Raw genomic sequence first — 27,922 nt, 5'->3', positions numbered from 1 at the left:
TAGGGCATCAGTGTCACTGAGCATTTATTAGAACCTGAACACACATGACTGAATAATTGTGTGTCTTCTCTGTCGTTTGTCCAAAGAAAACTGACAAGAAGGAGCTTATTAGCTTTGATAATGTCTCTCTGACTGACATTGCTGACGTTGTATAAGGGATATCTCAGCCTGGATACTTCTAAAAGAAGAAATGACATGAAAGTGATTGATTTTAGCGATTTTGCAAGTGTGTGCCCATGTTCAAGCACAACTGCCATACTATTTTAATTGGTTAACTGGACAGATAATAAAAAAGTGGAAAGAAGAGATACGGAAATATTCTATATTAGTGCTAAATCGTAGGAATGAGAGAGGCCCAGGCATATCTTGTATAGAAATGAATAACCTAATCAAGTAAAAGCTTTCTATTCATTGAAGCCTATTGTTTTTGGAGATGAAAGACAGTTGCCATGTGATGAACACTTCAACTGACCAGGTTATCGTATTTTATTAGCTATCAGGGTGTAAAGAGTGGGATTATCTCAGTTCACTTACTCGGTCTTCACTTCCTTTGCCCTCTTCTCTTCCTGCTGCTGAGCAGTGTTATATCCTGAGGAGGAAGCAGAATAGAATCATAGTTGTGAATGTGTCTGCATAAACCCTGAAATCCGGAGATGAAGTTCTGGGCTGAGAACTTAAGCAGCTTCATATCCTTGCTCTAATCAAGTGTGATGCTTTGCTGTTACCATAAGCCCTGGTAACAAATAAACTTGGCATGTGACGCAGAGCTTAGGAGGTGCAGGGTGCCTTAAATTGAAAAGTTTGTTGGGTCTTGTTCCAAAGCCACCTATTAGAGTTTTGTCATCAGATTTGCTCAGACCAGAAGTCAATAAGGAAGTTTTGAAAAACCAACATTGCATTGCAAGGGTTAGGAATTTTTATCTAGTTTTCTGAAACCAGTAATTTGGAGCCTTATTTTTTTAAAAAAAGTTGAGAGTGGTTTTGTCTTTTTTTTGTTTGCCCCAATGCATGGACTATAGCTTCTTTTTTCCTAGTGAGAAGGGATTTCAGGGCTAGAGAGACATGATAACAACAACAATCCACAAACACCTTTTAACTTTTTTGTTCCTCATAAAAGCATTTGATTAGCTATTGACTATGCAAGATCAAAAATCAGTAAGAAAATCTGTTTTACTATGCCCCTAAACATGTTTGCTTTTCCCTTTTCATTTCTTGGGGTTTTTTGTTTGTTTGTTTGTTTGTTTGTTTGTTTGTTTTAAAATGAAGCAGCAGCAATGTTTTAAGGCCATAAATTGAATTTGGACATTTTCTGTGGAGGTGATTACCACTAGCGAGCCACAGGAAAGGCATACTTTGATTTCTTCCCTCTTTTTGCTCCATATCATACTAAATTTTACTAAAGGATGCCTTGTGAGAGGGTTCCATAGTTCACATTTGATGACAATGAGTGAAATATGCAAATTAGATAGTTGTAACTATACCGTAAGAGGTTGCTATGTACTAAATTGATTTTAGAATCATAGAATCATAGAATCATAGAGTTGGAAGAGACCACAAGGGCCATCGAGTCCAACCCCCTGCCAAGCAGGAAACACCATCAGAGCACTCCTGACATATGGCTGTCAAGCCTCTGTTTAAAGACCTCCAAAGAAGGAGACTCCACCACACTCCTTGGCAGCAAATTCCACTGTCGAACAGCTCTTACTGTCAGGAAGTTCTTCCTCATGTTTAGGTGGAATCTTCTTTCTTGTAGTTTGGATCCATTGCTCCGTGTCCGCTTCTCTGGAGCAGCAGAAAACAACCTTTCTCCCTCCTCTATGTGACATCCTTTTATATATTTGAACATGGCTATCATATCACCCCTTAGCCTCCTCTTCTCCAGGCTAAACATGCCCAGCTCCCTTAGCCGTTCCTCATAAGGCATCGTTTCCAGGCCTTTGACCATTTTGGTTGCCCTCCTCTGGACACGTTCCAGTTTGTCAGTGTCCTTCTTGAACTGTGGTGCCCAGAACTGGACACAGTACTCCAGGTGAGGTCTGACCAGGGCAGAATACAGTGGCACTATTACTTCCCTTGATCTAGATGCTATACTCCTATTGATGCAGCCCAGAATTGCATTGGCTTTTTTAGCTGCCGCGTCACACTGTTGGCTCATGTCAAGTTTGTGGTCAACCAAGACTCCTACCATAAAAAGTCTTCCATTTTAGAGAAACAGTGAAACATACACCATCCATAAAGAGATTCATGAACCATCCAAATGTATACTCCATCAGCTTAGTAAAATGGAAGACTTTTTATGGTAGTGTGCACTTCATCAGTTGCAAGAACATAATATGAAAACGATTACTTCCTCAGCGTTTGTAATCTTGACTGAAAATTCACATTGCCTTTTTCATGTTGTCTGCAGTGTTCGGAGCCACAGAAGCTGTTTAACATTGCAAGTGAACTTCTTCATACGGAAGAAGCTTATGTTAAAAGGCTTCATCTTCTGGATCAGGTAAGTCTACTTCTATATGGGAAATTAGCCTTGCTAAAAACTTGTAAGAAAATTTAATTTTTCTCTACTAGATCAGTTCATTTTGAACAAGTATGTCTGTATAGCTGATGGTAGTTATTCTGGACAATTAACTTCCTCAAAAGTCAAATTTATCTGTAATAGCTGAGTCAGATGTCTGTTGTCTTTTAGCCAATTGTGCAATGTCTTGTGCGGAAGTAGAAAAATATATAATTGGAACACATTGTAAAGAAACTTTTCCATTTAGCCTCTTTCTTTCTTTCACTAGTTTTTTTGTCTAGCCAAATGTTAATTAAGAATGATACTTGAAAATATTTGTAAAGCACCTTTATATGTTAAATCCATGGTTTTTCTTTAGTTAGCTTTCACTCTAAATGGCTAACATAACAAATGGCTTTGAAATAAGTAGGTGGCAGATTTATTGGAAATATATATGGATGTCTTTAGTTGAGGAGTCCTTCTAACAACCTAGACATGTCTCTTGAATACATCTTGGGGAGAAATTCAAAAATCCATATCCGTTATCTGTCAACATCCAGCTGCTTAAATTAGTATAAATAATATACTTTTGGTTCTGATGTTGTGTGTGTGTTTTGGTGCAGGTTTTTTGCACTAAATTGTTTGAGGCGGGGATTCCACCCGATGTGGTAACAGGAATCTTTTCAAATATTTCTTCCATCTATCGCTTCCACGAACAGTTTCTTCTGCCTGAGCTCAAAACAAGGATTACAGATGAGTGGTGGGTAAATGAAGGACTACAAACAAATGTTTCTATCTTAGGAATTTCCTAGAAACTAAAAACGTCCACTTCTGTAACATGCTAGCACAACAAAATATAATGCACTGTTATTGGTATGTATGTGTATGTCACATCTTTACACTTTACACTTTACAGAATAAAGTTCAGGAGATGGCCCTCCTGAAATAGTTCCACCATGTGGTTTCACTGGCTTTGAAACCCCTGCTGCATCTGAAACTACAGCACCTACTAAGCCTCGCCCACATTAACACAAGCTTCTATCTTGTTTTGCTTTCCTCTGTCTTTTCAGAGGCAGGGATCAGCAGCTGGTGCAGGAACAATGCTCTTTCACATTGTTTTCAGTTTTAGGCACTGTTCCATGCTTGCATCTGAACTGCATGCTTGCAGCTAGCCTCAGGGAAGCCCATCTTTGTGAAAGCTCCATTTCCAAATCTAGCATACAAAGCCTTGCACCATAAGCACACAAATCACTGTCTGCTCCAATGCCAGGAGGCTGCTGCTGCTGCTCCCCCCATACACCACTGCTGTGAAGACTCCAACTGGTGTTTGCCTGTAGAATTGTAGAGTTGGAAGGCACCCCGGGGCCATCTAGTCCAACCCCCTGCAATGCAGGAATCTTAACACACATTCCCTCATCCAGTTTGAAATGATACTGTGCCCTGCTTAGCTTGGCAAAGTTACTGCCAAGCTTTACTGCCACACAACTTGATGCAAGATAATTCAAATATGCACTTTTACAAAACTTGTAATTTTGAATTCCAAATGGTGTAATAATAGAAGCACTTGTTTACAAAACAATGGAAGTGTTGTTTTCAAACTCGTGTTTAATTTTGATGCAAGTGAGTAAGTAGAATGTTCCCCCATCCACGTCATTTTAACTATACTTGTAATTTATGGAGATCAATTGTATCAGACTGCATTCAAACATAGGATGTGCAATTGTAGTTGCTTATTGTTTCTTCTGTCTACAGGAATACAAACCCAAGGCTTGGAGACATCGTCCAAAAACTTGCTCCATTTCTGAAGATGTATGGAGAATATGTAAAGAATTTTGACAGAGCAATGGACATGGTGAACACATGGATGCAGAGATCTGTTCCTTTTAAAGCTGTTATTCAAAACATACAGGTATAAAACATTTGTACTTCTCACAGTCCATGCCTTGTTGACATTACACATGAGAGGGAGTGAAACCAGAAAAAGTTCCATTCCACACAGTTATGGTATCATATTCTGGATAGGTCTGCCTGTGTAGCTCTGTAGCCAAGAAAACCTTTTAGGGAAGGCAGGGTTGATTTCAGTGACATGTGATTGTGCCAGCTAGATCTCTGGCCAGCTCATTGGTTTCACACAGAGACTATTGTAATAAATATAAACCATTAAATGGGCATATGAAATTTATTATTATTATAAACTCTGAATTGAAGCCAGGCTGCAAAGGAAAATAACTTCCTTGAAGAAGCCACTTTTTATGGCTTGACTTACTTATGTCTGAACCTGAGATCATGGTTTATTTCTTCTAGACAAGCCGTGAACAGTAAGACCTTGGTTTCAGGTCATGGTTTGTCCGGAGCAAAATAAACCACGATCCTGGATTCAGAAATAATGCTAAGCTAAACCTGAGGTTACAGTAGTAGGACCAGAGGAGAAACAAAGCTGCAGCAACCTTCTAACTGGGAACCATCAACATTTGCTGGCTTGCATTAATCCATAGTTTAAGATAAACCTGTTTTTCTCTTCATGCATAGTCATTATATTGATCAATGTATTCCATCTTAATTAACTTGCAGACTTTGAGTTGAATCCAATGTTAGTTTTACTTAGAGCAGACTAGTTTAAATTAATAGACATGTGTAACTTAGGTCCATTAATTTCAATGGGCAGGATTTGTCTATTGAGTCCTAGTCAGCAGCAGAAGCCCTGTGCAAGGATTTCTTCCTGCACAGTGAGCCTCCTTCCCTCTCCTCCCCCTGGATGCCCCCCTAAAGTGACTGGTGGTGGTGGTGGTAGGGTGGTCCGGAGAACTCCCAGAACAGTGCATGGTGGGAGGAGACAGGGGATTGTTCTGCCCAGTATGGTGAAATGCTTGCACTGGTGGAATGATCAGAGGAGCTTGATGTTATCTTCCTTCCATTGGGTCTATTATGTATACAACACTTCGTACTTGTTTGTTTTGTGATGAATATACCACTGAGAAATAATGAAATAAATAATACTGTTATGGGAAAGGAACATGAATTGGTAGTAGATGTGGGGATGGACTGCTGTACTGGACTGAGCCTAGGTTGAAACCAAGGTATCAGTAAGAGATGCCTTTGGGCCTGGATCCAGCATGACATAGTAACTAAATGTCCTTTCCTCTCCTTCCCCTTTTTATTATGATGATAATTTGCATATCTGAAACACTTTGCTTGATTCTGTATTTATCTTGCCATGACTGCCAGCATCTTTATGATAATTGAAAAAAAACTGACTAATTAACCATATGAACATCTTTCTACAGTCCTACATCATTAAATGGTTTAAGTACATGGATATGGCAAAAGAAATTCCCCCCCCCCCAGAAAATCAGCCTGTTTTCCTTTAATTACAGAAAGAAGAAATATGTGGAAACTTGACATTACAGCATCACATGCTGGAACCTGTACAGAGAATTCCACGCTATGAGCTTCTCCTAAAGGATTACCTAAAAAAACTTCCTGAAGAGTCACTAGACCGAAAAGATGCTGAAAGTATGTACAGTTTTCATCCACATGGTTCGGCATCTTATTCTGTGTAGGGGCATAAATATGCATCATGTTATAGCTTTTCAAAATTAAACCTTTTCCTCTTTTGTCAGAATCTGACAACAACACTCTTTGACTGATGGATTTATATTGTGGACCTGTTAAACCAAACGTGTCATTTCTTTTTTTACTTAGTGCACAGCACCTGATACATACCTGTTGCATGATAATGATAGTTCCAATCAATTTATTCTGTGGTAGTAAAGCTTCTGACATCAGTTGGCTGAAGTGTCATGATGGCACATAACGTTTCCTGACATTTCAACTGTTTGCCAGCCAACTTTTTTGAGAGAGAAATTGAAGTTTCTGATTGGGTAGGATTTCAACTTTACACAGGGACAGAAATAGATTTTAGAGGAGACTCAGTATAAGGAAGATATCATTGGAAATGTGTAAACTAAGAGGCAGGAACTCAAGAGGCAATGGAGCTGGGAAACAATGGGCACGGGACTGAAAATGGAATCTGAGACAAGGAGAAAGACAGTGGGTCACAATGGCTGCTAGGTTTAGATCATTAAAGTAATTGATTGGTAGTAATCATCTAGTTCAGGAATGAGCAAATTGTGCCCTCCAGATGTTGTTGGACTCCAAATCCCATCAACCCAAGACTGACCATTTTTGTGTTTTTATATTGTAAACTGTCTTGTGAACCTCAGATAAAGGTATATAAAATGTAAAACAATAATAATAACAATTAAATAAATATGGAGTGGCATAGGTTCCCCATCTGCTGATCTATATCTTTTGAATACCATAATACATTATTCTATGTGTTACATGTAAAGAACATATCTTTGGCCATTTCCCCCCTTGGTGCTATGAGTTGGATGTAGGATTCTTCCTGTTCAAAAGTATCCAGGCCAGTTCATGAAATCTTCCCACCCACATATATAGACTCAGCATGTGCTGGGACAGAGAAGCAAGGCTTCCTCCTATAGCTTGCCATACGCCCAGTCTTGCTTGATCTGCTTTGTATGCTTAACTGGCTGAAAGTCTAATGTGATATCAGTTCCCCTGCAGGTTTCCTTCCACAAAGAAAAGTACAGACATTCTGGGAAACTGAAGAGAAGCATTTGCTAAAGACAGCTTCCTTCTATATAATGAATATGTGCCTTGGAAGCACACAACCAGAAAAGGCACAAATTATGTTCCAGATGTGAAACACCTTCAGAGAGGTGTTTGAGGCTGGGCTTGAACATTAAGAACCTACATTAACACCAACCATAAATTAGGGAAAAGAAATTCCTGTTCCTGCACAGGAAGTTGTATAAATAAAGTTGTGCCTAAGCAAAATAACTGTTCATATATTGCATGCTTTCCTCTCTTGGTAATTTACTGGGTAATTTACTGTTGCCCACTGTATACAGGGGACTCTCAACTCATGTGATAGTTACATTCTGGGTATCACACATAAAACCAAATTCACATATAGTCAAAACACATTGGGTTCAATGGCAGGTAGGATTACCAAAGTCATTTTTCCTGGAACACCCTCCCTCATTCCCCTTTTTATTTACTTTTTTAATTCTTTTGCCAAGCATGTAAATCTGAATGCACACAAGTTGCTGTGCTACTTATTTCAGATATTATAAATGTGTCCTATGTTAATACTCTTGCATACACACTTGACCCTCACAAGCACAGGAATATGATTCAATGGATTTGTCCTTACAAACCTGTCATTTATGTGCAGCCGCATTTTTGCAGAAATGCTGTACACATCAGGGAAATAAAAAACTGCACTATTAACTGATAATGATCTCGAGAATGTGTAACTGCTGCTGCTTTATTGCAGAATCACTGGAGCTCATTTCTACTGCGGCAAACCATTCAAACGCAGCCATCCGAAAGATGGTGAGTAGAAATTGTGTAACTGAATCATCACCTGAGCCATTAACTGAGCTTACTATTTGAACCAGTGGTTTTCTCATTACTCCATGAAGACTTAATGTTGGTTTTTCATACATATTCAAACTTTCTAGATCAAACTGAAGTATAAATTAGTGCCTTTCTATAGTTATTATCTATTATTTATGTATATGAGGTCCGTCCCCCCCGGCATTTTCTCTCTTGTGACTGATACTAATTTATGTAGCCATTTTTAAAAACTCATCTTTTGTTGTAGTTTCTTTCCTGTGTATTCTAAAAATGTTCATAAGTTTTAAATATTCAGCCATTGTTCTTGCAAATGAAACAGGCCAGTTAGGGGGTTTGACCCTATATATGGCAGAGAGCAGGTCCATATATTTACCTTTTTTATCCATATATGAATATGAACATATATGAGATAGGTGTTGTGTGAAATCGCAATTGCCTGTGACCTTAATACCATTTTGGGGGCAGGAGGTATTCTCGTCATTAGGCAAATGAATGCATGGCTCACAATGAGCTTATTTATAGTGTGGCAAGTGAACATGTTCCTAAGGTATATTCCCGCTCTACCAAGTGAAAAATAAGCCAAACCTAGATTAAAGACCATGCTTCTGTCATTAAGAAGACATATATAAAGACAGTTGTTTATAAGTGAAAATACTATAGGAAATGTAACAATGATGGAATAAGCAGCAGCGCATATGCTTTGCCTACAGAAGTTTCTGGTTTCAATACCTGCAGAGCTTCTCTAAGTTCATGTGGTTGAGCAGATGACATCTCAGTTAGTAAAACTCTGAAAGGCAGGCTTAGTCCGGTTTCCAAAATGGCAATGTATGCACTAACTGCAATAAGAACATTTACAAAGATTAGCAATACTTCTTTGTAATCGTGTTGAAACACTGAAAATCCATAAAACTCTGTGTGTGTGTGTGTGTGCGCGCGTGCGCACGTATACACAATACTGAGACAATTTCTATAAGATCCAAGCTTTGTGTATGTGTTTATTTAATAAAATCATCCTGCCTTCTCTTGAAAACATTTTAAAGAAAATGCAAGGTTTGTTTTAGATGTTACATATTTACTTGTCTAATTTACCTCCCAGCAACACTTCTGTTTTTGTAAGAAATAATTATAGGCAGTGTTTTAAATGAACCCACTTGTTTCTCACTCTGGGCGTACTTTACAGGAAGTAGTTGTGGCTTCTTCTCTTTCTCAGATTCACAAGTTAGAGGTGTTTTCATCTTCCTTATTGAGACACCATTGTTCTTGCACAGGAGTAGGGAACATTTGCATTCAAAGGGTCTCTTATCTTGCCAGTGCTCCGAGTGCCAAGTGGATGGGATCAAAGGCTGGCAATAATGAAGAAACCATGCAGCTTGCAACACACACATATAGCAAGGCATGGGGAACAGTTGCTGAGGAAGCTGAAGTGTGTGTTGTCTTAATCCTATCAATGTTTAATTGTTTTTTAATTATTGTTTTTAGTGGTTTTTAATGTTCTTGTAAGCCACCTTGAACTATGTCAGGGAAAATGGGGTGGGGGATTAACAACAACAACATACAGTGGTACCTTGGGTTACATACGCTTCAGGTTACATACACTTCAGGTTACAGACTCCGCTAACCCAGAAATAGTGCTTCAGGTTAAGAACTTTGCTTCAGGATAAGGTGGTGCAGCAGCAGCAGGAGGCCCCATTAGCTAAAGTGGTGCTTCAGGTTAAGAATAGTTTCAGGTTAAGAACGGACCTCCGGAACAAATTAAGTACTTAACCTGAGGTACCACTGTACTAGTTGTACTCATAATAGATCTGTTGGAATCAATAAACATTACTACCTCACGTCCTTCAATGCCAATGGGTCTACCCTGAGAAGAATTTGGTTGTCAGGAAAAAATTAATGGCTGCACTGAAAATTGGTGTACAGACCTTTGTGACACATATAAGGCAGCCCCTGCTTGCTAAAATTCATATGTGGGCATCAGATCCCCGTGAAAGTGTCTTTCTCTAGTTTCCAGCTCTTATTACTGCTGTTATGAGGGCTAGAATTTTATCTTCTTTATGATCTTGGGAATCAATTTCCTGACTACTTTGACAGAAGAGCTATTTGGGATTCTGTGGCAATGCAATGAAGTACCAAGAGATGATTAAAATAGAGAGGATTAAATGCTTTATGTTGCTAGAGTGCATTCTGTTTTCATGGTTGCTTTTTTAAGGCTGTGAAAAACCATGGACTTGCACTGTTTATTTCTTCTTTCATGTTTTTTTTTGTTGGTTCATTGTTTTTTATTTTTTAATACCAGTATTTAGTAATTCTTCAGTAGGTAGCATTTCCCCTGTTAATTAATTGAATTATTTTTTTCTTCTAGTGTGTGTATCGTAAAGCAATAGACAAAGACTAGCTGTTAGCTGAGTTGGCATTTCCTTTTTGTGCTTGTAGGAAAAGATGCACAAGCTGTTAGAAGTGTATGAGCGCCTTGGAGGAGAAGAGGATATTGTTAATCCAGCCAATGAATTGATTAAAGAAGGGCATATTCAGAAACTGTCAGCAAAGAATGGCACCGCTCAGGATAGGTATCTATTTCTGGTGAGTTACTTCATTTCTCAGGAGTAAAGTGTTCACCTACTTTGTAGACACAAAGTCTCCTTTGATCTGATTGGTCAGGTCTTGCTGGTGGAGTCTGCTCTGTATTGCACATGTATTTTCCTTTCACAAAAGCAGGTTCTGTTCTGTTTTAAAGAAAATGTTCTTTCTGTCGCCATACCAGTATTTGATGATGCTTTGGTTTTTGTGTAATTGGCACTTTTCTTTTATTAGTTTATCCCAGAGTATTATGCTGCTGAATATTAAATAGTCCACAGACATTAACCTGACAAACCCATTGCCACCAGACTTAAGTATAATCTTTTAAATTATCATTAACAGTCACAGGCTCCTGTGGACAGTGTCAACCATTTTGTGCAAAAAACAGGAGCAGCACTTTGGAAATCTGAGGTCAGGCCCGGCCAGCCATTAGATGTTGATCTTCTGACAAGGCTCTCTGAATATAATATCCACACATAGTTTCTCTCTGTGTGAGTCCACATGTGACATAGAAGGCTTTTCTTATTTTTATAGTTCTGCAGAGAATACTGCTGAAATATCTGCTGGAAAACACTCTGGCATCTTCCCAGCATGTTGTGGGTTGGTTTTGCACAGGTATATTGTACATTGCAGGTATAGGGCAGGATTCACCTGACTCCTGTTGTGACAAGCCCTGCATGAGGACGCCTGCTTGTGCAAGGGGTCTTTCCCCTCCCCGGAAATTGGCTCTGGGGTGGGTGAGTAGGAGAACAACCAATATAGTGTGTGTGGAGAAGAGGACAGTGGGGGGTGTCATTCTGTCTGGCAGAGGCATTGAATTTCACTCATAGTTATTGCCAGGCAATTCCCCCCCCCCCGTAACCAGGCCTTTGGCATTTAACTATATCTGTGGCCTTTTGTACATGGCCAGGATGTTTTTAATGTGTTTCTTTTTCCTTTTGCTTTTAATGTATTTATTGTGGGGTGTTGTTTGTTTGTTTGTCTGTTTGGTTGTAAGTTGCTTTGGGTTGCCCTGGGCAAGATGAAGCAACCAAGAAATTTAATAATAATAATAATAATAATAATAATAATAATAATAATAATAATAATAATAATATTACAATTCATAGAAGGTAGATGATTCACAGTCAAAATCAAGCTTTCCTCAATCCGCCCATGAGCTGTTGCTATAAAAATGAATTCCTGACAAATTTCACACACCACAGTGCTAGAAATTTTAACCTTTATTGGAGAAATGAACTATAACAACTGATTTTGCAATTAAGGGTGTGGCTATGCTTACTGATTTTATAATGAAGGGTGTGGCTGAATATTAAAGTGATTTCCACAAACCATAACAAGAATTTTCCATCAATTGCAGTTTAACAGCATGGTGTTGTACTGCGTGCCCAAACTGAGATTAATAGGCCAGAAATTCAGTGTGCGAGAAAAGATCGATATTGCAGGATTGCAGGTTTGTATCTTGTTTGCTTGCATTTATAATATACTTTTATAACAGTGCTTGGATAGCTCAGTTGGTTAGAGCGTGCTGCCGATAATGCCAAGGTTGCAGGTTCGATCCCCATAAGGGACAGCTGTTTAGTCCTTCATTGCAGAAGTTTGGACTAGTTGATCCTCAGGTTCCCTTCCAACTCTATGATTCTGTGATTCAGGATTTGTCACTCTTGTTGAGAAACAAGCCCTTTGGCCATCCCCAAATGCATAAGCAAAGTAAAACACAGGCAACGTGGAAGGCGGAACATGACATGCTGTTATTGAAGATGGAACTGCAGGAAATGAGTATGCAGTATTGCAGACTTCAACAGGGGGACCGTGCAAACAGTAACAACAATAAAGCCACAGTCAGTTTCTCCTTTGGCATTGCAGTGCCACTTGAAAGCCGCTGAGCTTAAAACATAGTGGATGTGGACCCATACATTTCTCCGTGCCTAGACAAGTCGCAGATACAGTCTAGGTTAGAGTCCAAGTCTCTTCCACCAACTGCTTCTGCACCTTACAGCTGGCAAACCTTGTTTGTATCTCAGATAAACCCTTGTGTAAATAATGCCTCTGAAAGCATTGTCATTAAAAAGTAGACACTAGATGTTATTTTTAAACAAACAGTTCATTATTATTATTAATAGTTGCTGCTGTTTATTTAGAGAGAGTAGAGGTTTGTTTGGTAATCTTAAAAGTGTTTGGAAAATTACATTTTAAAGTATAGCAAAATATACTTGGTTTCCTAGGTCCAGGAAATCAGCAAGCAAAACGTGGCTCATACATTCTCAATAACAGGAAAGAAGAGATCATTGGAGCTACAAGCTAGGTACAGAATTTTGTTCATTCATTCTGCATGTTTTGAGCAAGGAATGTTAGGCTGTGGAAGCAATTGGTAAAATAATTCATTCTAGTAAATTCTATTGTTTTGAATCATAAATAAGGTAAAGGGGAAGCAAGGGGTAGTTTTCAATTATATGCTGCCGAGTTTAGAATAGGTGGCATATCAGATTCCAGCAACAAAACATGAATTTACTGTAGAGATGAATAAGACTATTATTTACTTATAAGACTGCATATATTAAAACAGCTACTGAATACAGTGGTGCCTCACAAGACGAAATTAATCCGTTCCGCGAGTCTCTTCGTCTTGCAGTTTTTTCGTCTTGCGAAGCACGGCTATTAGCGGCTTAGCGGCTATTAACGGCTTAGCGGCTATTAACGGCTTAGCGGCTTTAAGAAAAAGGAAACAAACTCGCAAGACGTTTCGTCTTGCGAAGCAAGCCCATAGGGAAATTCGTCTTGCGGAACGACTCAAAAAACAGAAAACTCTTTCATCTTGCGCGTTTTTCGTCTTGCGAGGCATTCGTCTTGCGAGGTACCACTGTATGCTACATGTATACAACATGTATGTCTCTTCTGCATTTTATAGGACAGAAGAAGAGAAGAAAGAATGGATCCAGGTCAGTATAAGCATATTTTACTTAGCCTTTGTGCCAGCCCATTTCATTTGCGGTGTTCTTCTTTGCTAAGTACATTAAGCTGCATATAGGAACTTTTTTCTCCATTTCATTATTTCCAAGGTGTTATACCCCACCCTGCCAAAAAGACATCTTTCCCTGAGCAACTTACAATAAAACAATAAAATACAGCTATACAAAGATAAGTAAAGCTGAGTAAAATAACAATAAAGCTAGCAATTTTTTTTTAAAAAAAAAGCATTATAAAAAAAACAGACACTGGAGATGAAAGCATGCCATTAACATTCCTGAGATAGTAAAAAAAGACTTTGGTGCTAAGATGACGTCAGAGTAGGCAAATGTGAACCTCCTGGTGGTTTTTCATAACTAGGACTGTAACAGAAAAGGCTGCTCCCTAATCATAATCCACCAAGGGTTGTATCTAGCAAAGCCATCCTATTAGTGCAAGGACTTCTGCCTGAACAACAAAACAGCCTCTCTGCCCCATGTGATGCTGCACTCCACCCAGATCTATCCTGGGGTTTCCTCCAACCCTTCGCAGCAGATTGGTGAGGGAGTAGAGGGAGAGGAAGTCCCGTTACGCAAGCAGAAGGCATTACGCAGCTTGGTCGGATACAGCCCTGTATTCATGATGGGTATCCAAAGTCTCTGAGGATTATCTTAAGGCACTCATGTGAAGAAAATGGTCAAATATGTCCCAATCTATGAAGAAATAACTTTAAAAGTGAGCATAATCACTTTAATGTGAGCCTGGACATAGACAAATAGCCAATGCAGATGCTTCAGAACAAGCAAGATGGATTCCTAATGCCGAGTCCCAGTTAGCATTTCCACAATGGTATTTTACACTAACTGCGTCTTCAAAGGCAGCCTCACATGTACTCTATTACAGTAATGGAAAATATTGCTTCGGGGTGAGGAACTGATGACTTCTGCATTGAAATCTTATTGGTGTTTTAGCAGAAGACCCATTGCCTACCTCTCCCATTACATTTATATAATTCTGATAGTGCTTTTGTTCCTTATAGTTAGTTAACTGAAGTGACCTTTCAGTTTTTACAGACTACGTTCTTAATTTGAGGCTCTACTTTTGTAAGTCATACTTGGAAATTCTTTATCTTGTAGAAACAACACTCTTAAGTAATGACATCTGCAAACAGTTTGGTTTGGTTTGGTTTTAAAAAAAGGTTTTTGGTTTTGTGTTCTAAATAAGATTTTGCAGGTTACTTTTACTTACTGCATTTCTTGGAATTTTATTGCAGGTCATTCAAGCAACAATTGAAAAACATAAACAGAACAGTGAAACGTTTAGAGCTTATAATAGCTCTTTTTCTCAAGAAGATGAGCATCTCCCAGATTCATCAGTAAGCATTTAGTGATCATTATTCCTGTGGGTCTTTACTGTCATATATATTGCACTTGCAATTTTTTTGTTTTTAATTTGTAGCCTGTGTTTTTGATCCAGAGTTCCCACAAGTGGAGCTTCACTCCTGGGACTTTCCATTGGGGAACTGGACAAAGGGAGACAATTTTCTCCATCTCTTGACACTTGCTTATATTGAGTTACATTAGTCACTTTATGAACATGCTTGAAAGCACAGGTCCTAGTACTAATCCTTGGTGGCATAGGAACCAACTCCTACGGGTTAAGGTCCTTTCGCGCCCCCCCCCATAAAATATTTGATGGCCCGCCCACCTAAAGTAGATGGGCATTACCATTCAAATAGCATATGTGTGCTGTGTCTTTGATTGATTATGCAAGGTTGGCTCTCTTGCTTGGTGGACTTCACTTTCTGCTTCCATCCATTAGGAGAACTATCCATTTATTCCTGCTCTCTGCTTCCTGTTTCTTACCCAGTTACTGGTTCTTAAGAGGACCTCTCCTCTTATTCTGCGACTGATAAACTTACTCAGGAATATTTGATGTTGTACTTTTAACTATATACTTTTTGGCACTCTCAAAGTATTAAGAAAGGTTAGTGAGACAGGATCTACCTTTGCTGAAACTTGTTCTTCTATATGCTTGGGAGTTCTACCTTTAATAAAGCTTTTCACCAGTTTTCCAGGAATAAGTAAACTGGTCTGTAATTTGCTGGATCCCTTTGAAAGAGATTCATGTTAAGTTGGCTACTTTCCACTCCTCAGGTATGGGGATTGATAGTAGGCACATGTTACATATTTTTCTTAGAAGATCAACAATTTCACATTTGAACTCTTTGAGAACTCTCAAGTGGATGCCATCTGGACCCAGTGTTTTGTCAGTTTTCAATTTGCCCATAAGACCTAGAACCTAGTCACTTATCACTGCTATTCTCATACTCCATCTCTAAGAAAGTTCAGACACAGGGATTTATCCCACATCTTCTGTGAAGGCAGGCATAAGAATTCATTCAGCTTCTCTGAACTTTCTCTTCTATCCTTTAAGAGTCTTTTGATACCCATGTCATTCAAAGATCCAGCTGCTTTCCTAGCTGGTCTCCTGCTATTCATGTATTTAAAGAGTTTTTTGTTGGTGGTCTTTATGTTTTTAACAATGTGCTCCTTGAATTCCTCTCCCTCTCCTTTCAACAAAGCTGCAATTTTCTCAAGAAAATGGTCTCTAATAGCCTCTAAGAGCTTCCTTATCTCTGCTTGCTAACCATGATGACATCCTCTTGGCCCTGGTGGTACCTTTCTTGAACTGTGGTATACATTCTAGTCGAGCTTTCATTGTGGCTTTGAAAACCCCCAAGCATTCTGGAGAAATTGGGTCCTCTTTACTTTGCCTCTTATCTTCCTTTTACTAGTTCCTTCATTCTGGGGAGCTTTTCTCTTTTGAAATCAAATGTGACTGTGTAGAACTTTCTGGGCAGTTGTCTGCTTACATATATGTTAAATGTGATAACATTATGGATCACTGTTCCCATTTGGCTCAACAGTACTTATATCTCATGCCAGGTTCTGAGTGCCGCCCCTCTAGTTGATTCCCATAGAACATCATCATTTAGGATATCTAGAAATAGATGTTACTAGTTTGTTATGTTTGGAGCATATAGCCTGCCTGTATGAGGGTAATTAAAGTCACCCATTACTACAGCAGTTCTGGATGTCTCCTGGATTTTATTCTCCATCTCAAGATTCTCTCAGCATTTTGGTCAGGGTGATGATAGTACACCCCCAGTACTAAATTGCTCTTGGAAGCCAGTATTACCACCCACAACAGTTATGTGGATGAGGCCCTTAGGGATTTCTAGCTTGTTGGACACTGTACCCGTTGATGTGCAGAGTGACACTCTTTCCAGTGTTTCTAGCTTTCAAGAATTTTAAATATGATGATTTTATGTTCTATTAGAACCAAAACGTTATTACATCATGGGCAGATATAAGTTGGTGTGCACAAAAAGAGCCTATGGTATGTTTGTATGAGCCTTTTGAATCCAGGTTCAAATCACCACTCAGATATGAAGTTCACTGGGTCCTTGAGCAAGCCAGTATATCTCAGGCAGTCCTAAGATGTGGATGCTTTGCTGGGAAATGCTAAAATGGGAACTCCCTGGACAAAAGGTGGATAGACTGTAATAAAGTATAACTACTGATATCCTGTGTATATTAGACAGAGAAGGTCTATTCTGGTGCCTCATTTATCATTCCACAATGTCAAATTACAATGTTGGGTAGAACTGGATCCACAGTGGCTGAAATGCCTCTCAGGTATTTTGTGTTGCCGCCTGTTGTCTTTAGCTATTCTGTGTATATTTCGCAACAGCTCTTTCATCAGTGGTGTCATATACCATTACGGTCTGGTGCCTATGTAACAGTGCAGACCTTCATTGCACCTCTGGGTCACCTCGCAACCACAAGAACGGTGTAACAGCAGTCATAGTGACCCTTCCCAAACACTCCTTGGCCAGTGCAAGAGCTCATAGTATTGAGCTATTAAAGAGCTGGGTGTTTTATTAGTATTCATGTGCTTTCTTATGGCTTTCCCACAACAGATAGCGAGCACCAGTTCTGTGGAATCCATGCCAGGAACAGATGGTAGCAGCACATCTGGAGGGGTAAGCGATTGCAAGGAGGATGCCTCATTAAATCAAATGTTCAAATGTTTTGTTTTGATGAGAGGGGAGAAAGGGGGGGAGCAGGCCCGTTCCAGACATGGTCATGCATTAGCCTATATTCTCTATTCGAATTTTATTTACTTGAACTGTGCCTTTTCACCATTAGTGAAAATTGCTCCTGACCTTTTCTAATGTAAAACTTTCAACACTGACCTCACTTCTGAAACCACGAGCCCATATGCAGACTGAATTAGCTTCCTTTGAATACTGTTGGAAAAGAAATCATTGTCTTCTGTTTACAAGCGAGCAGGACTCCTGAAGCCAGTACAAAATAAGCCATTGTTACTTGACATATATGTTTCCTTAAGTCTGAGCTGAAGACTAGAAAGATAAGCTCGTCCGTTCTGTGTTTCACTAGAAGTCTTTGAATTATCAGCAGAAACACTTTACTTTCGGCAGCTGGGAAAGGCACAGTAATTTCCCCCGTAATGATGGTTTTCAATGTAAGCACTGCAAATTGTGGCTCACATCCATAATATGCCACAGATGTCTTTTATTAGGAAACTAGAGTCTTAGGTCTGGTTCGGATGTTCACCAGTTAAGATATCAGATGGTGCTTCTTACATGAAAAGCTGCCGCTCTAGGCTAAACTGCTTTAATTCAGCGTGCTGTACTTGGCATTCTTTATAATTAGGGCTTTCACCTGATGAAAGAAATTGTAGCCAATTAATCAGATGAGTTTCAGTCTAGTAAGATTGGTTGATTAAATCTGTGTAAATTTGCATATGAATAGTAATGCTGGGGGGGACATACAGTGGTGCCTCGGGTTAAATACTTAATTCGTTCTGGAGGTCCGTTCTTAACCTGAAACTGTTCTTAACCTGAAGCACCACTTTAGCTAATGGGGCCTCCTGCTGCTGCCACGCCGCTGGAGCACGATTTCTGTTCTCATCCTGAAGCAAAGTTCTTAACCTGAAGCACTATTTCTGGGTTACTGGAGTCTGTAACCTGAAGCGTATGTAACCCCGAGGTACCACTGTATCCCTCTTGTTCTTCCGATGTCACACTCATATGTCCCAGCAGGCATCATCTTAGAAGAGGCATCCTTTGAGAGAGAGCAGGAGGTGGAGTCCCCTTTCTGAGATAGTGCCTGTCACCTACAGTTTTTGGAAACACTTGCATTTAAACCACTTTCCATTTTAAAAATCTGCTGCCTGCTTAAATGAAGGGCACATTTTTTGTCACTCAAACGGTAATTAGGTATATTCACTGATTAAGTATTGCAGCCCTTCTTACAGTTTCAGTCACACCATAGTATTCTCAAGCTCAAAATGTCTTGTTGTAAACAAGCGTGCACTCCAGGGATTCATACAGGCCATTTGACTAAGTTAGGCCCACTAATTTCAGTGGTCTACCCTGAGTGAAACTGAGTTAAATACCACCCATAATAAAGTGTGTGGCATGTTATCTGCAATGTGTGCTGCCAGAATGATTTCCTATGAGGTTTTGAAGAAAGAGATCATGTGGATGAAATTGGGGGGGGGGGGTTTCCCTGCCACAGCCCACAAGACCATTATGCGATGTAACTCAATGGAAGGGGTAGTCATTGTGGTACCCTCCAGAACTCTGTCTCCTATTATCCTCAGTCAGCATAGCTAATGGGAGTTGTAGTCTAGCAACACCTGGAGACATAGTCCCAGGCTCTTCAGTAAACCCAACATGCAATACTTTTCCTAGAAAATTTGCCTTTGCTTTCCATCTACTACCAAACTAGGTTCTAGATCCTTACATTACTTAACAGAGCCCTGAAAAACCTGGGTCCTGGATTGCCTAAATCCTTATAACCTAACTCAGTCATTGAGATCATCTGTAGAAGCATCATTGGTCATTCTCCAAGTTGGGGCGGTGCTCATCTGACAACAAGAAACCAAGCCTTTAGTATTGTTGGTCCAGTCCTGTGAAATGCTCTGCTAATAGAGCATTAGCAGGTGCCTTCTGTTTCAACCTTTAAATACCTGCTGAGAACTTCTCTGTGCTACCCTATTTCCATAGTGGTCAGTTGATGGTCTTTGATTTTAAAATTTTACATGTTTTTATTAGAGGTAGTTGCTGTTGCAAACCGCTTTGATTTTTTAAATGATCCATCAGTGTGTGTGTGTGTGTGTGTGTGTGTGTGTGTAAATTTTGGGCTGGGAAACAGCATACTCGTTTGCCATTCAACAATTTGAGATGCTGCGCAACTGCCTGGCATTTTCATAAAATGCTTGGTGGACAACTGTATGGATATGGCAACTTAATTTCTTGGTTGGGATTTGTTGCAACTGCTCTAAATAGTCACAGCAATCCCAGCAGCTCTTGAATGGCAGCTGGCGGCGATGGTACATCGCTGTTACATCTGATGTTTGCCAGGGCTTGGCTGCTTGCTCTGGTATGGGAGAGGAAGAAATGCATAAATGCTGTGGGAAGCTTTTTGCCGTGGGGAATTCTTTGGGTCTTGCTGTGAACAGTGGTTATGGTTACTTTTTATATTAATGTACAATATTATTTTGACCAAACTGCGGGAGGCAGTGGAAGACAGGAGTGCCTGGCGTGCTCTGGTCCATGGGGTCACGAAGAGTCGGACACGACTAAACGACTAAACAACAACAACACAATATTATTATAAGCATCAATTAGGTTTTTTGAACTATAAAAAAATTAAAGAAGATAGCAGCTTTGTATATTTTGCATTATGACATTTCTGTACTTAATCTCAATTGTGTTACCCATTTAAATAGTTGTTGTTGTTGTTTTAAAAAATAAATCTGTGTATTTTGCTTACAGTAGACATGCTACTTTTTAATAAAAAGCCAAATGGCTTCTCTGTTTAATAGGAATGGCACTTAAAGCTCGCAGTAAATGTTGAAAACAAGGTTCATATTTATACATTTGTGTATGAATCTTTCTCCTAGCGTTTGAAAAGCACCCGTCAACGGCTGGCTGGATTGTGCCATCCAAGAGCTCCTGTGTTAAGCACAGCCTCTTTTCTCTCTCTTTAAGTCTTTATACAGCTGAACCACTTGGTGGTGGTGATAGGCAGCAAACTAGAAGCTGCCTTCTTTATTCTGTCCAGCTTCCTAAAGGAATGGTTAAGACATTGCAATATGGCCAGTATTAATTAAGAAAGCTATACCAGATAGTTAAAATTGTGGGGTAGGGTATTAAAATGATGTAAAATACATTAGTAAATACTGCATAGTGGTTTTGCATCCCAAATACACAGAAGTTTCTATTGCTTTTTTTTATTTGCTGGTTGGCATTCTTTTCAGAATTGTCATTGAGGAATGACCATGTCTTCACTGCCATTTTTATATAGGTTGCCTTATTTACATCATACCGTCACTCTCTAAAATATAAATGGAAGTAAATTGCAAAGCCTGTAGCATTACACGGGGTTGAGTAACTGAGCATTCCGTCAGTTTCACTCCCATCATTGTGAAATCGTGCCTGTTCACCTGTTGAGTGAGTTTCCATGCTGGCATGTAAATGCTGAAGGCAGAACACTAGGGATTCTGCTGTGCTGGAAAGGGGTCTATGGAACTCGCTCCCCCAGAAGGCCGTGATGCTCACCTGCTTGGAGGCTCAGACAAATCCATGGAGGAGAGGGATATTGATGGCTACGCTCTGCTGTTGCAGTTGGAGGCAGCAATGCTTCTGAATACCTGTTGCTGGAAATCACAGGAGGAGAGAGGGCTCTTGTGCTCGGGTCCTGCTGGCTGGTTTCCCATAGGCATCTGTGGGAAATAAATTATTATTATTTGGGGAAGTTTTTAATGTGTGACATTTTAATGTATTTTTAATCTTTGTTGGAAGCCGCCCAGAGTGGCTGGGGAAACCCAACCAGATGGGCGGGGTACAAATAAGTTGTTGTTGTTGTTGTTGTTGTTGTTGTTGTTGTTGTTGTCGCCGTCATCTGGTTGGCCACTGTGGGTACTGGATGCAGGACCACAGGGGCCATTAACCTGATCAAGCAGGCTATTCTAATGTTGGAGAACCCCCTATTCTTGTAGAAAAGTAGTGGGGCTGTGGGAATAAACTCTCAACCTACGCAGAACCCCAAAGTGCACTCAATGCAGGTTGCACATGTACCATTTCCTCAAGGCACCAGTGCACATCCACAAGGCAGGAGGATTCAGGGGAGGCAATACTCATATCCCAAGAGTTCCAAGGCACTGGCATCAGTAACCCTTTCATCCTTTATTTTTCCACTTCCCTGAAGTTGCCATGCAACAAGACTCTTTTTGGTGATGGATGAGAAGTGCTCCACCACCACTACTGAAATATCCTGGAGGAAGCCGAATTGGGTTCTGACGACGTTTGCTCAATTCCTTTCTGTCGGATCCTTTTAGTGGTTCTAGATGGCTGAGACCCGTTCACTGCATACAGGGTTGTTGTGGAATGTAGGAGCTAGCAAGGCATTTCTTTCACTCTGTGTTATTTGCAGGGCTCTCTAATAGGTGTTAAAAGGGACGCGGGTGGCACTTTGGTCTAAACCACTGAGCCTCTTGGGCTTGCCAATCAGAAAGTTGGCGGTTTGAATCCCAGCGATGGGGTGAGCTCCCATTGCTCGGTCCCTGCTCCTGCCAACCTAGCAGTTCGAAAGCACGTCAAAGTGCAAGTAGATAAATAGGTACCACTCCGGCGGGAAGGTAAACAGCATTTCTGTGTGCTGCTCTGGTTCGCCAGAAGTGGCTTAGTCATGCTGGCCTCATGACCCAGAAGCTGTACGCCGGCTCCCTCGGCCAATAAAGCGAGATGAGCACCACAACCCCAGAGTCGTCTACAACTGGACCTAATGGTCAGGGGTCCCTTTACCTTTACCTAATAGATGTTGCACCTGATAAAGTACAGCTTGGTGGAAATCCCTAGCGCTAAGGCTGAGGCAAATCATAGGCCGCAGTGACAGCAAAGGTGCAAATTGGTGGTGATGTTGTAGTCTGAGCCTGTATGATCGGCAACACAATGCTAGCTTGTTGTGGAATGGCCCTTTAATTTATTTATTTCAAAAGCTTTTGTGTACACCTGAAATAAATGTCATCAGTAGCTAATATTCCGGACACTTGTAATTGTTAGTTGCTATAGTAATTGAGAGCTTCTTTACATACTGAAGCAGCCTCTGAGTGTGTGGTTTGCAATGTGAGCAGAAAAGGCAGTGCATGGAAGACTGTTAGCAAACCTATAACACACTCCATAAAGTTTAATTACAGGCCATACCTATACCTTTAAAAAACGATCTTTGTGCTCTTTGGGGCAAGAAATGAATGTTGATATAAATTAAACAACTTCTTTGAAATGAACCATATGCTTGGTTCTGAACTGGGTAGTGTTGCAGTTGCTGCTTTGCTTGTAGTGATGGGATTGAATGATTAAAATCTTTACTGCTCATGCACACGTACTTGGCAGGCTAAGGTTCTTGGCTGCACATGCAGCCTAGCTGTTTCCACTTTGCTCCTTCCCAGTGAGAGCAGGTAAACAAACCAGGAAAGAAGGAATTCCTGAAAGTTATGTCCAAATGCAGGATCGTAATTTGTTTCATCCTAACAGATTATGATTTGTAGCCATTCTGAAACCATGACCAATTGTTGGCTTTCCAATATGCTTGAAGTTCTCCTGAAGTCTGCCTGTAACTGCCTGGGAAGGCCTGCATTCTTCCTTTTGAGTAGTTGTCTCAAATTCTTCAGACAAAGAAGTCTCGCTCAAAATATACATCCTTGCAGGTAGTTTGCTTGCATGTTGCTTGCACAGCAGGAAATACTTTCTGAGGGAGAAGGCAGCTCACATATCAGGAAGGGTAAAGAGACCTTGAGCATGCAAATAATAGACTTCTTAGAAAATCTATAATTCTTAACTAAACAGTGCTAGTTCAACCCTTGTTAGAGGCTTTTAAAATAGCTGGTCTAGCCATCATTCCAAATGTCTAGAGCTGTTTGGCGGTGAAAGTTTTATTGGCCCAAAACAACTGGCAAATCTTGAGTTAAGATATATCTGGCACTCGAAATGCAACTCTGCTAACCACGTGTGTTAAAATCTCGACATTATAGATACCAAACTATAATAATGATAATACACTTGTGGGGCTCAAGCTGCCCTTCACTGGTTCAAAGTCAGATTGTTTAACATTTAAATTTTATTTTTTCATCCCAGCCTGAGTGTTGCAGAAAATCCTCCAAATCAAAGAGAGAAAAGGAGAAGCAAGCTTGCAAAAGCTGCAGTGAAAGCTTCAACTCCATTACAAAAAGACGTCACCATTGCAAGCAATGTGGGGCAGTGAGTATTGGAGTGAAAATTACTATTTATATGTATGTGCATTGTTACTTATTTGGAACAAGCTGGTTTTTCTTTATAAAATTCTGCAAAAAAAAGGGGGGGGGAATCATCTTCTCAAGTATTATACTGTCCTTCAGTTCCCAAGACTGTCTGCATAAGTAGATTGATTTCCCCTTTTCCACGTTTTTATCTTCTGGTGTACCATGCTCCTTAACAATGGGAAAATCAGGATCAAAAAGTATCTGGATAGAGCTCTTAGGACAAATTTCACACCATTTCTAAATAAGAAAAAAAGTTTTTTTCTTTTTAAACATAGATACTTCAAATTAAATTCTGTTGAAATCCAGTGAAACTTTAATCCAAGGTTTATTGATTTCATTGGAATTTGTTTTCAGTTTTTTCCAATCACAGCCATTTTGCCCATGTTTTGCTTAATTTAACATGAATGATCCAAACATTAAAACTTGCCATTATTAAAAGCCACAGATTATCTTTCTCATCTAACAGAACCGTCAGATGTACTTCTCTTTGATAAATAATCAACCCCAACTTTTAGATAGCTTTGTTTCTTAACCACTTACATTCTAATATAACAACAACAATAGTTTGAATAATTTTACTATTTTTACCCCACCCATCTGACTAGGTTGCCCCAGCCACTCTGGGCAGCTTCCAACATATATAAAAACATAATAAATCATTAAATATTAAAGATATTCCCCATACAGAGTTGCCTTCAGATGTCTTATAATAGTTACCTATGTACTTGTCATCTGATGAGAGGGCATTCCACAGGGCGCCACTACCGAGAAGACCCTCTGCCTGGTTCCCTGTAACCTCACTTCTCGCAGGGAGGGAACCGCCAGAAGGCCATTGGAGCTAGATCTCAGTGTTCAGGTTAAACAATGGGGATGGAGACACTCCTTCAGGTATACAGGGCTAAGTCTGTTTATGGCTTTAAAGGTCAGCACCAACACTTATTCTGGTAATTGTGCAAATGAAGGGCGTTTGAATTTTCTGAGCTCAGTAGAGTAATATAAAGCAAGCTAATGAGGCTAGACACTCTTGTTAAATTACATTGGTGTTTACTAGGCTGTGTTTGGTTTCCTTCAAATTATCTCAGTAAACCTGAACCTATCAAGACATCTAATATTTGTTGAATGACTTGTTGGTATTAATCTAACAAGAATTTCATAGCCACTTTTGAATAATCTACCGTATTTTTCACTCCATAGGGCACACCTGACCATAAGGCGCACCTAGTTTTTAGAGGAGGAAAACATGAAAAAAAATATTCTGAATCAAATGTTGTACTAAACTATTTAAAGCAGCAAAGCGGGTGGCTCCTGTCCGCTTTGCTGCTTTAAAGTGAGCCTCAGAGGAGGGAAGGAAGGGGAACCATGGCTTATCTAAGTCCAGTTAATAATGCTGAGCCTGATTTTATATGCATCTCAAAGCCCTTGACATATATACATTATAATGACAAGCCAAGATAGGCCTCCTGCGTAGGAGGAGGGGAGGAGAAGAGAGGGAACCATCATAGCTCAATGGGGATAGCATGGAGAAGATCCCAAGTTCAGTCCTTGAAAGCTTCTCCAGGTAGGACTGAAGGTGTGTCTCCTGAAACCCAGGTGAGCCTCTGCCCATCAGTGAAGACAAAACTGAGCTAAATGGGCTCAGGGGTCCTGACATGGTACAGGGAAGGTCCCTCTGTTCCTGTTTAAATTAGCCCTTCAGAACCATGGGGACTACAATCTTAGTTTGTTTTTAAAGGGAACAGCTGTAACTTCAGTGGCTTTGCATGCAGAACACCACACGTTCAATCCCCAGCCTCTCTAGGCCTGAAACTCTGGCAAACTGCTACCAGTCAGTGTTGACATTACTAAGCTAGATGGAGTAGTGGATCCGACTCCTTATAAGGCAGCTTCCTAGGTTCCCATTAATGCTTCAGATCTGGGTGTGAGGCTTGCTGTCACATTTAGTGTGGCGAGGGTGGTTCTTTGCACATCTGGAAGATGACTGTGTCACCTCCCATCACCCTCTTGAAGGTGCTTTTACAGCTCAGGGAAAAGGGCAGGCAGCCACAGCATGTGTAGACTGTAGCATCCTGAATTAAGGGAGGGATTCCCCTTGCAGCTAAAGGGTTGTTTGAGGCCACCACGAAAGAGCTGATCTTAAGCTTGAAACCAGGACTTGCTCTTTAACCATGCTGCTCCTCCAGTTGCCAATGCCATCCATGTAACCTTGTGTGAATATCAAGTGTGGGTTGTGTCCAGGAACCTGGGAGGATTTCTTTCACATGAGTGCATGTTTTCGTCTTTAAATAAACAGCCCATGCAAGTTTCCAGCTCTTATGGCCATGCCTGGCTGTCTCAGTGGAAATCTGGGGAGGCTGAGGTGGACTTTCCAGTGGTCAAAGTCTTCCTGCCCAGCATCTATTTCCTGCCCTCTTTCCCCACTGAACCCCCGCACCCTGCTTCGAGGCAAGCCACGGAGGGGATTCCCTCCGCTTTGAAGCAGGAAAGTGGAAGAGGAGCTGCTTACACGAGTGTAAGCTGCTCCCCTCCCACTTTCCTGCTTCAAAGGGAGCCCGGGAGGAGGGAATCCGCTGCAGCCTCAAGCAGCGAGGAGGATCCTTGGGTCCCCTCCTCCCCTCCTCCGTGGTTGCTTTGAAGCAGGAAAGTGGGAGAGGAGCTGCTTACACGGGTGTAAGCTGCTCCCCTCCCACTTTCCTGCTTCAATGCAGCCTCGAGCAGCGAGGATCCATGTGTCCCCTTCCTTCCCTCCTCCGTAGTTCCTTTGAAGCAGGAAAGTGGGAGAGGAGCTGCTTACACAGGTGTAAGCGGCTTCCCTCCCACTTTGCTGCTTCAAAGCGAGCCACGGAGGAGGGAGGGACCAACGGAATCCCCTTCCCTCCCTCCTCCCCGGCTCAGCTCAGCAGCCGCGGCTCTTGCTGGGTTTACAATCAGCCAGAAGGAGGGACAGACGGCAGTCCCTCCTCCCGCCTTCCTGTAAACCCAGCCAGAGCCGCAGACACACTCTATGCAGCTCTTGCTTTAAAGGGAGAGCTGCGCAGAGCTTGTCGGCAGCAGCGGCTCTTGCTGGCTTCGCTCCATAAGACGCACAGACATTTCCCCTTACTTTTTAAGGGGAAAAAAGTGCGTCCAATGGTGCGAAAAATACGGTATTTTATTTATTAGTGAGTTGTTTTATTTAATTATAAATAAATAAAAAACAGCAAGTCCAAAATGCTGAATCAAAAAAGTTATGTGCAACACTGCAAGCATTAGGCAGTGAGACACAGATATGGCCTAAGCGGTGAAGCCAGGAAATGCTTTGCAACATCTGCCTCTTTCAGTACCTCTTTCCTTTCATCTAGGAACTACACACTGTTAAGAAATAGTTATAGTAATCTTAATGTATAGTTTGCTGCAACACATTCTTTACAAAGAATCCATTAGAAAGGTTTTAAGATAAGATGCATGCCGCAGAAAATGCATACCCTCATTTTCCAGATTTTATAGCAAATATTTCATCATAGACCATCCCATCTCTGTGTAGTGGATTCGTGGAGGTCAGGGATGGATGGGTGAAACATACCTATTGATAGGGAAAAAATGAACAGCTTTGTAACAGTTTTAGCTGATAATGTTTGAAATATCAGCAGTTTCCATGCCTATTTCAGCCAGAGTTTAAAATCTCATATGTTTTGAATCACAACTATGTTGCCAGCTTTGCTGTATAGATATTTTCCTTTTTCCTTTTCCTTTTTATTATTGAAAAAAACTACTTTCTTGATATGCAGTTCAAAGATTGGCAACGTGCATGCTTCTAGAAAAAGAAAATGCATATATTTTCATATTCCATTTTTCAGGACTTGCATATTGAAAGAGCACAATACTTCTCAAGCAACTTTGAATAATTGGGAATATGTTGTTCTGTCCCTTGATTTGCAGAACAACAAAGATTCTTAAAATAGAGAGTTCCCCTGACACCATTTATATATCTCATTTTGGATGGTGACCATCTTTATTTGCATTATTTTGTTTTGAAATCAAAACCTCTCCATCTTATTGCTTCTATTTGTTTGGTTCATTGTGCAATAGAGA

General features: G+C 40.5%; 1 protein-coding gene across 2 annotated transcripts in view; it reads left to right on the top strand.

Annotated features, from left to right (window-relative positions):
• FGD3 (FYVE, RhoGEF and PH domain containing 3) overlaps nucleotides 1–27,922 on the top strand; it is a 108,090-nt gene that overhangs the window by 68,022 nt on the left and 12,146 nt on the right. Inside the window, exons 5-16 of one of the 2 annotated variants that reach the window (XM_053377794.1) lie at nucleotides 2,408–2,497; nucleotides 3,214–3,254; nucleotides 4,247–4,403; nucleotides 5,869–6,007; nucleotides 7,857–7,915; nucleotides 10,370–10,516; nucleotides 11,874–11,966; nucleotides 12,739–12,818; nucleotides 13,422–13,452; nucleotides 14,733–14,834; nucleotides 17,445–17,507; nucleotides 23,691–23,813. In XM_053377794.1, the coding sequence (XP_053233769.1) occupies nucleotides 2,408–2,497; nucleotides 3,214–3,254; nucleotides 4,247–4,403; nucleotides 5,869–6,007; nucleotides 7,857–7,915; nucleotides 10,370–10,516; nucleotides 11,874–11,966; nucleotides 12,739–12,818; nucleotides 13,422–13,452; nucleotides 14,733–14,834; nucleotides 17,445–17,507; nucleotides 23,691–23,813 (1,125 nt within the window). Of the gene's footprint in view, nucleotides 1–2,407; nucleotides 2,498–3,117; nucleotides 3,255–4,246; nucleotides 4,404–5,868; nucleotides 6,008–7,856; nucleotides 7,916–10,369; nucleotides 10,517–11,873; nucleotides 11,967–12,738; nucleotides 12,819–13,421; nucleotides 13,453–14,732; nucleotides 14,835–17,444; nucleotides 17,508–23,690; nucleotides 23,814–27,922 lie in introns of both variants that reach the window. The other variant, XM_053377793.1, reaches the window with a different exon arrangement.

This window comes from Podarcis raffonei, chromosome 2, assembly GCF_027172205.1.
Source record: "Podarcis raffonei isolate rPodRaf1 chromosome 2, rPodRaf1.pri, whole genome shotgun sequence".
Lineage (NCBI taxonomy): Eukaryota > Metazoa > Chordata > Lepidosauria > Squamata > Lacertidae > Podarcis > Podarcis raffonei.
This window is presented reverse-complemented; position numbering and strand designations above follow the sequence as displayed.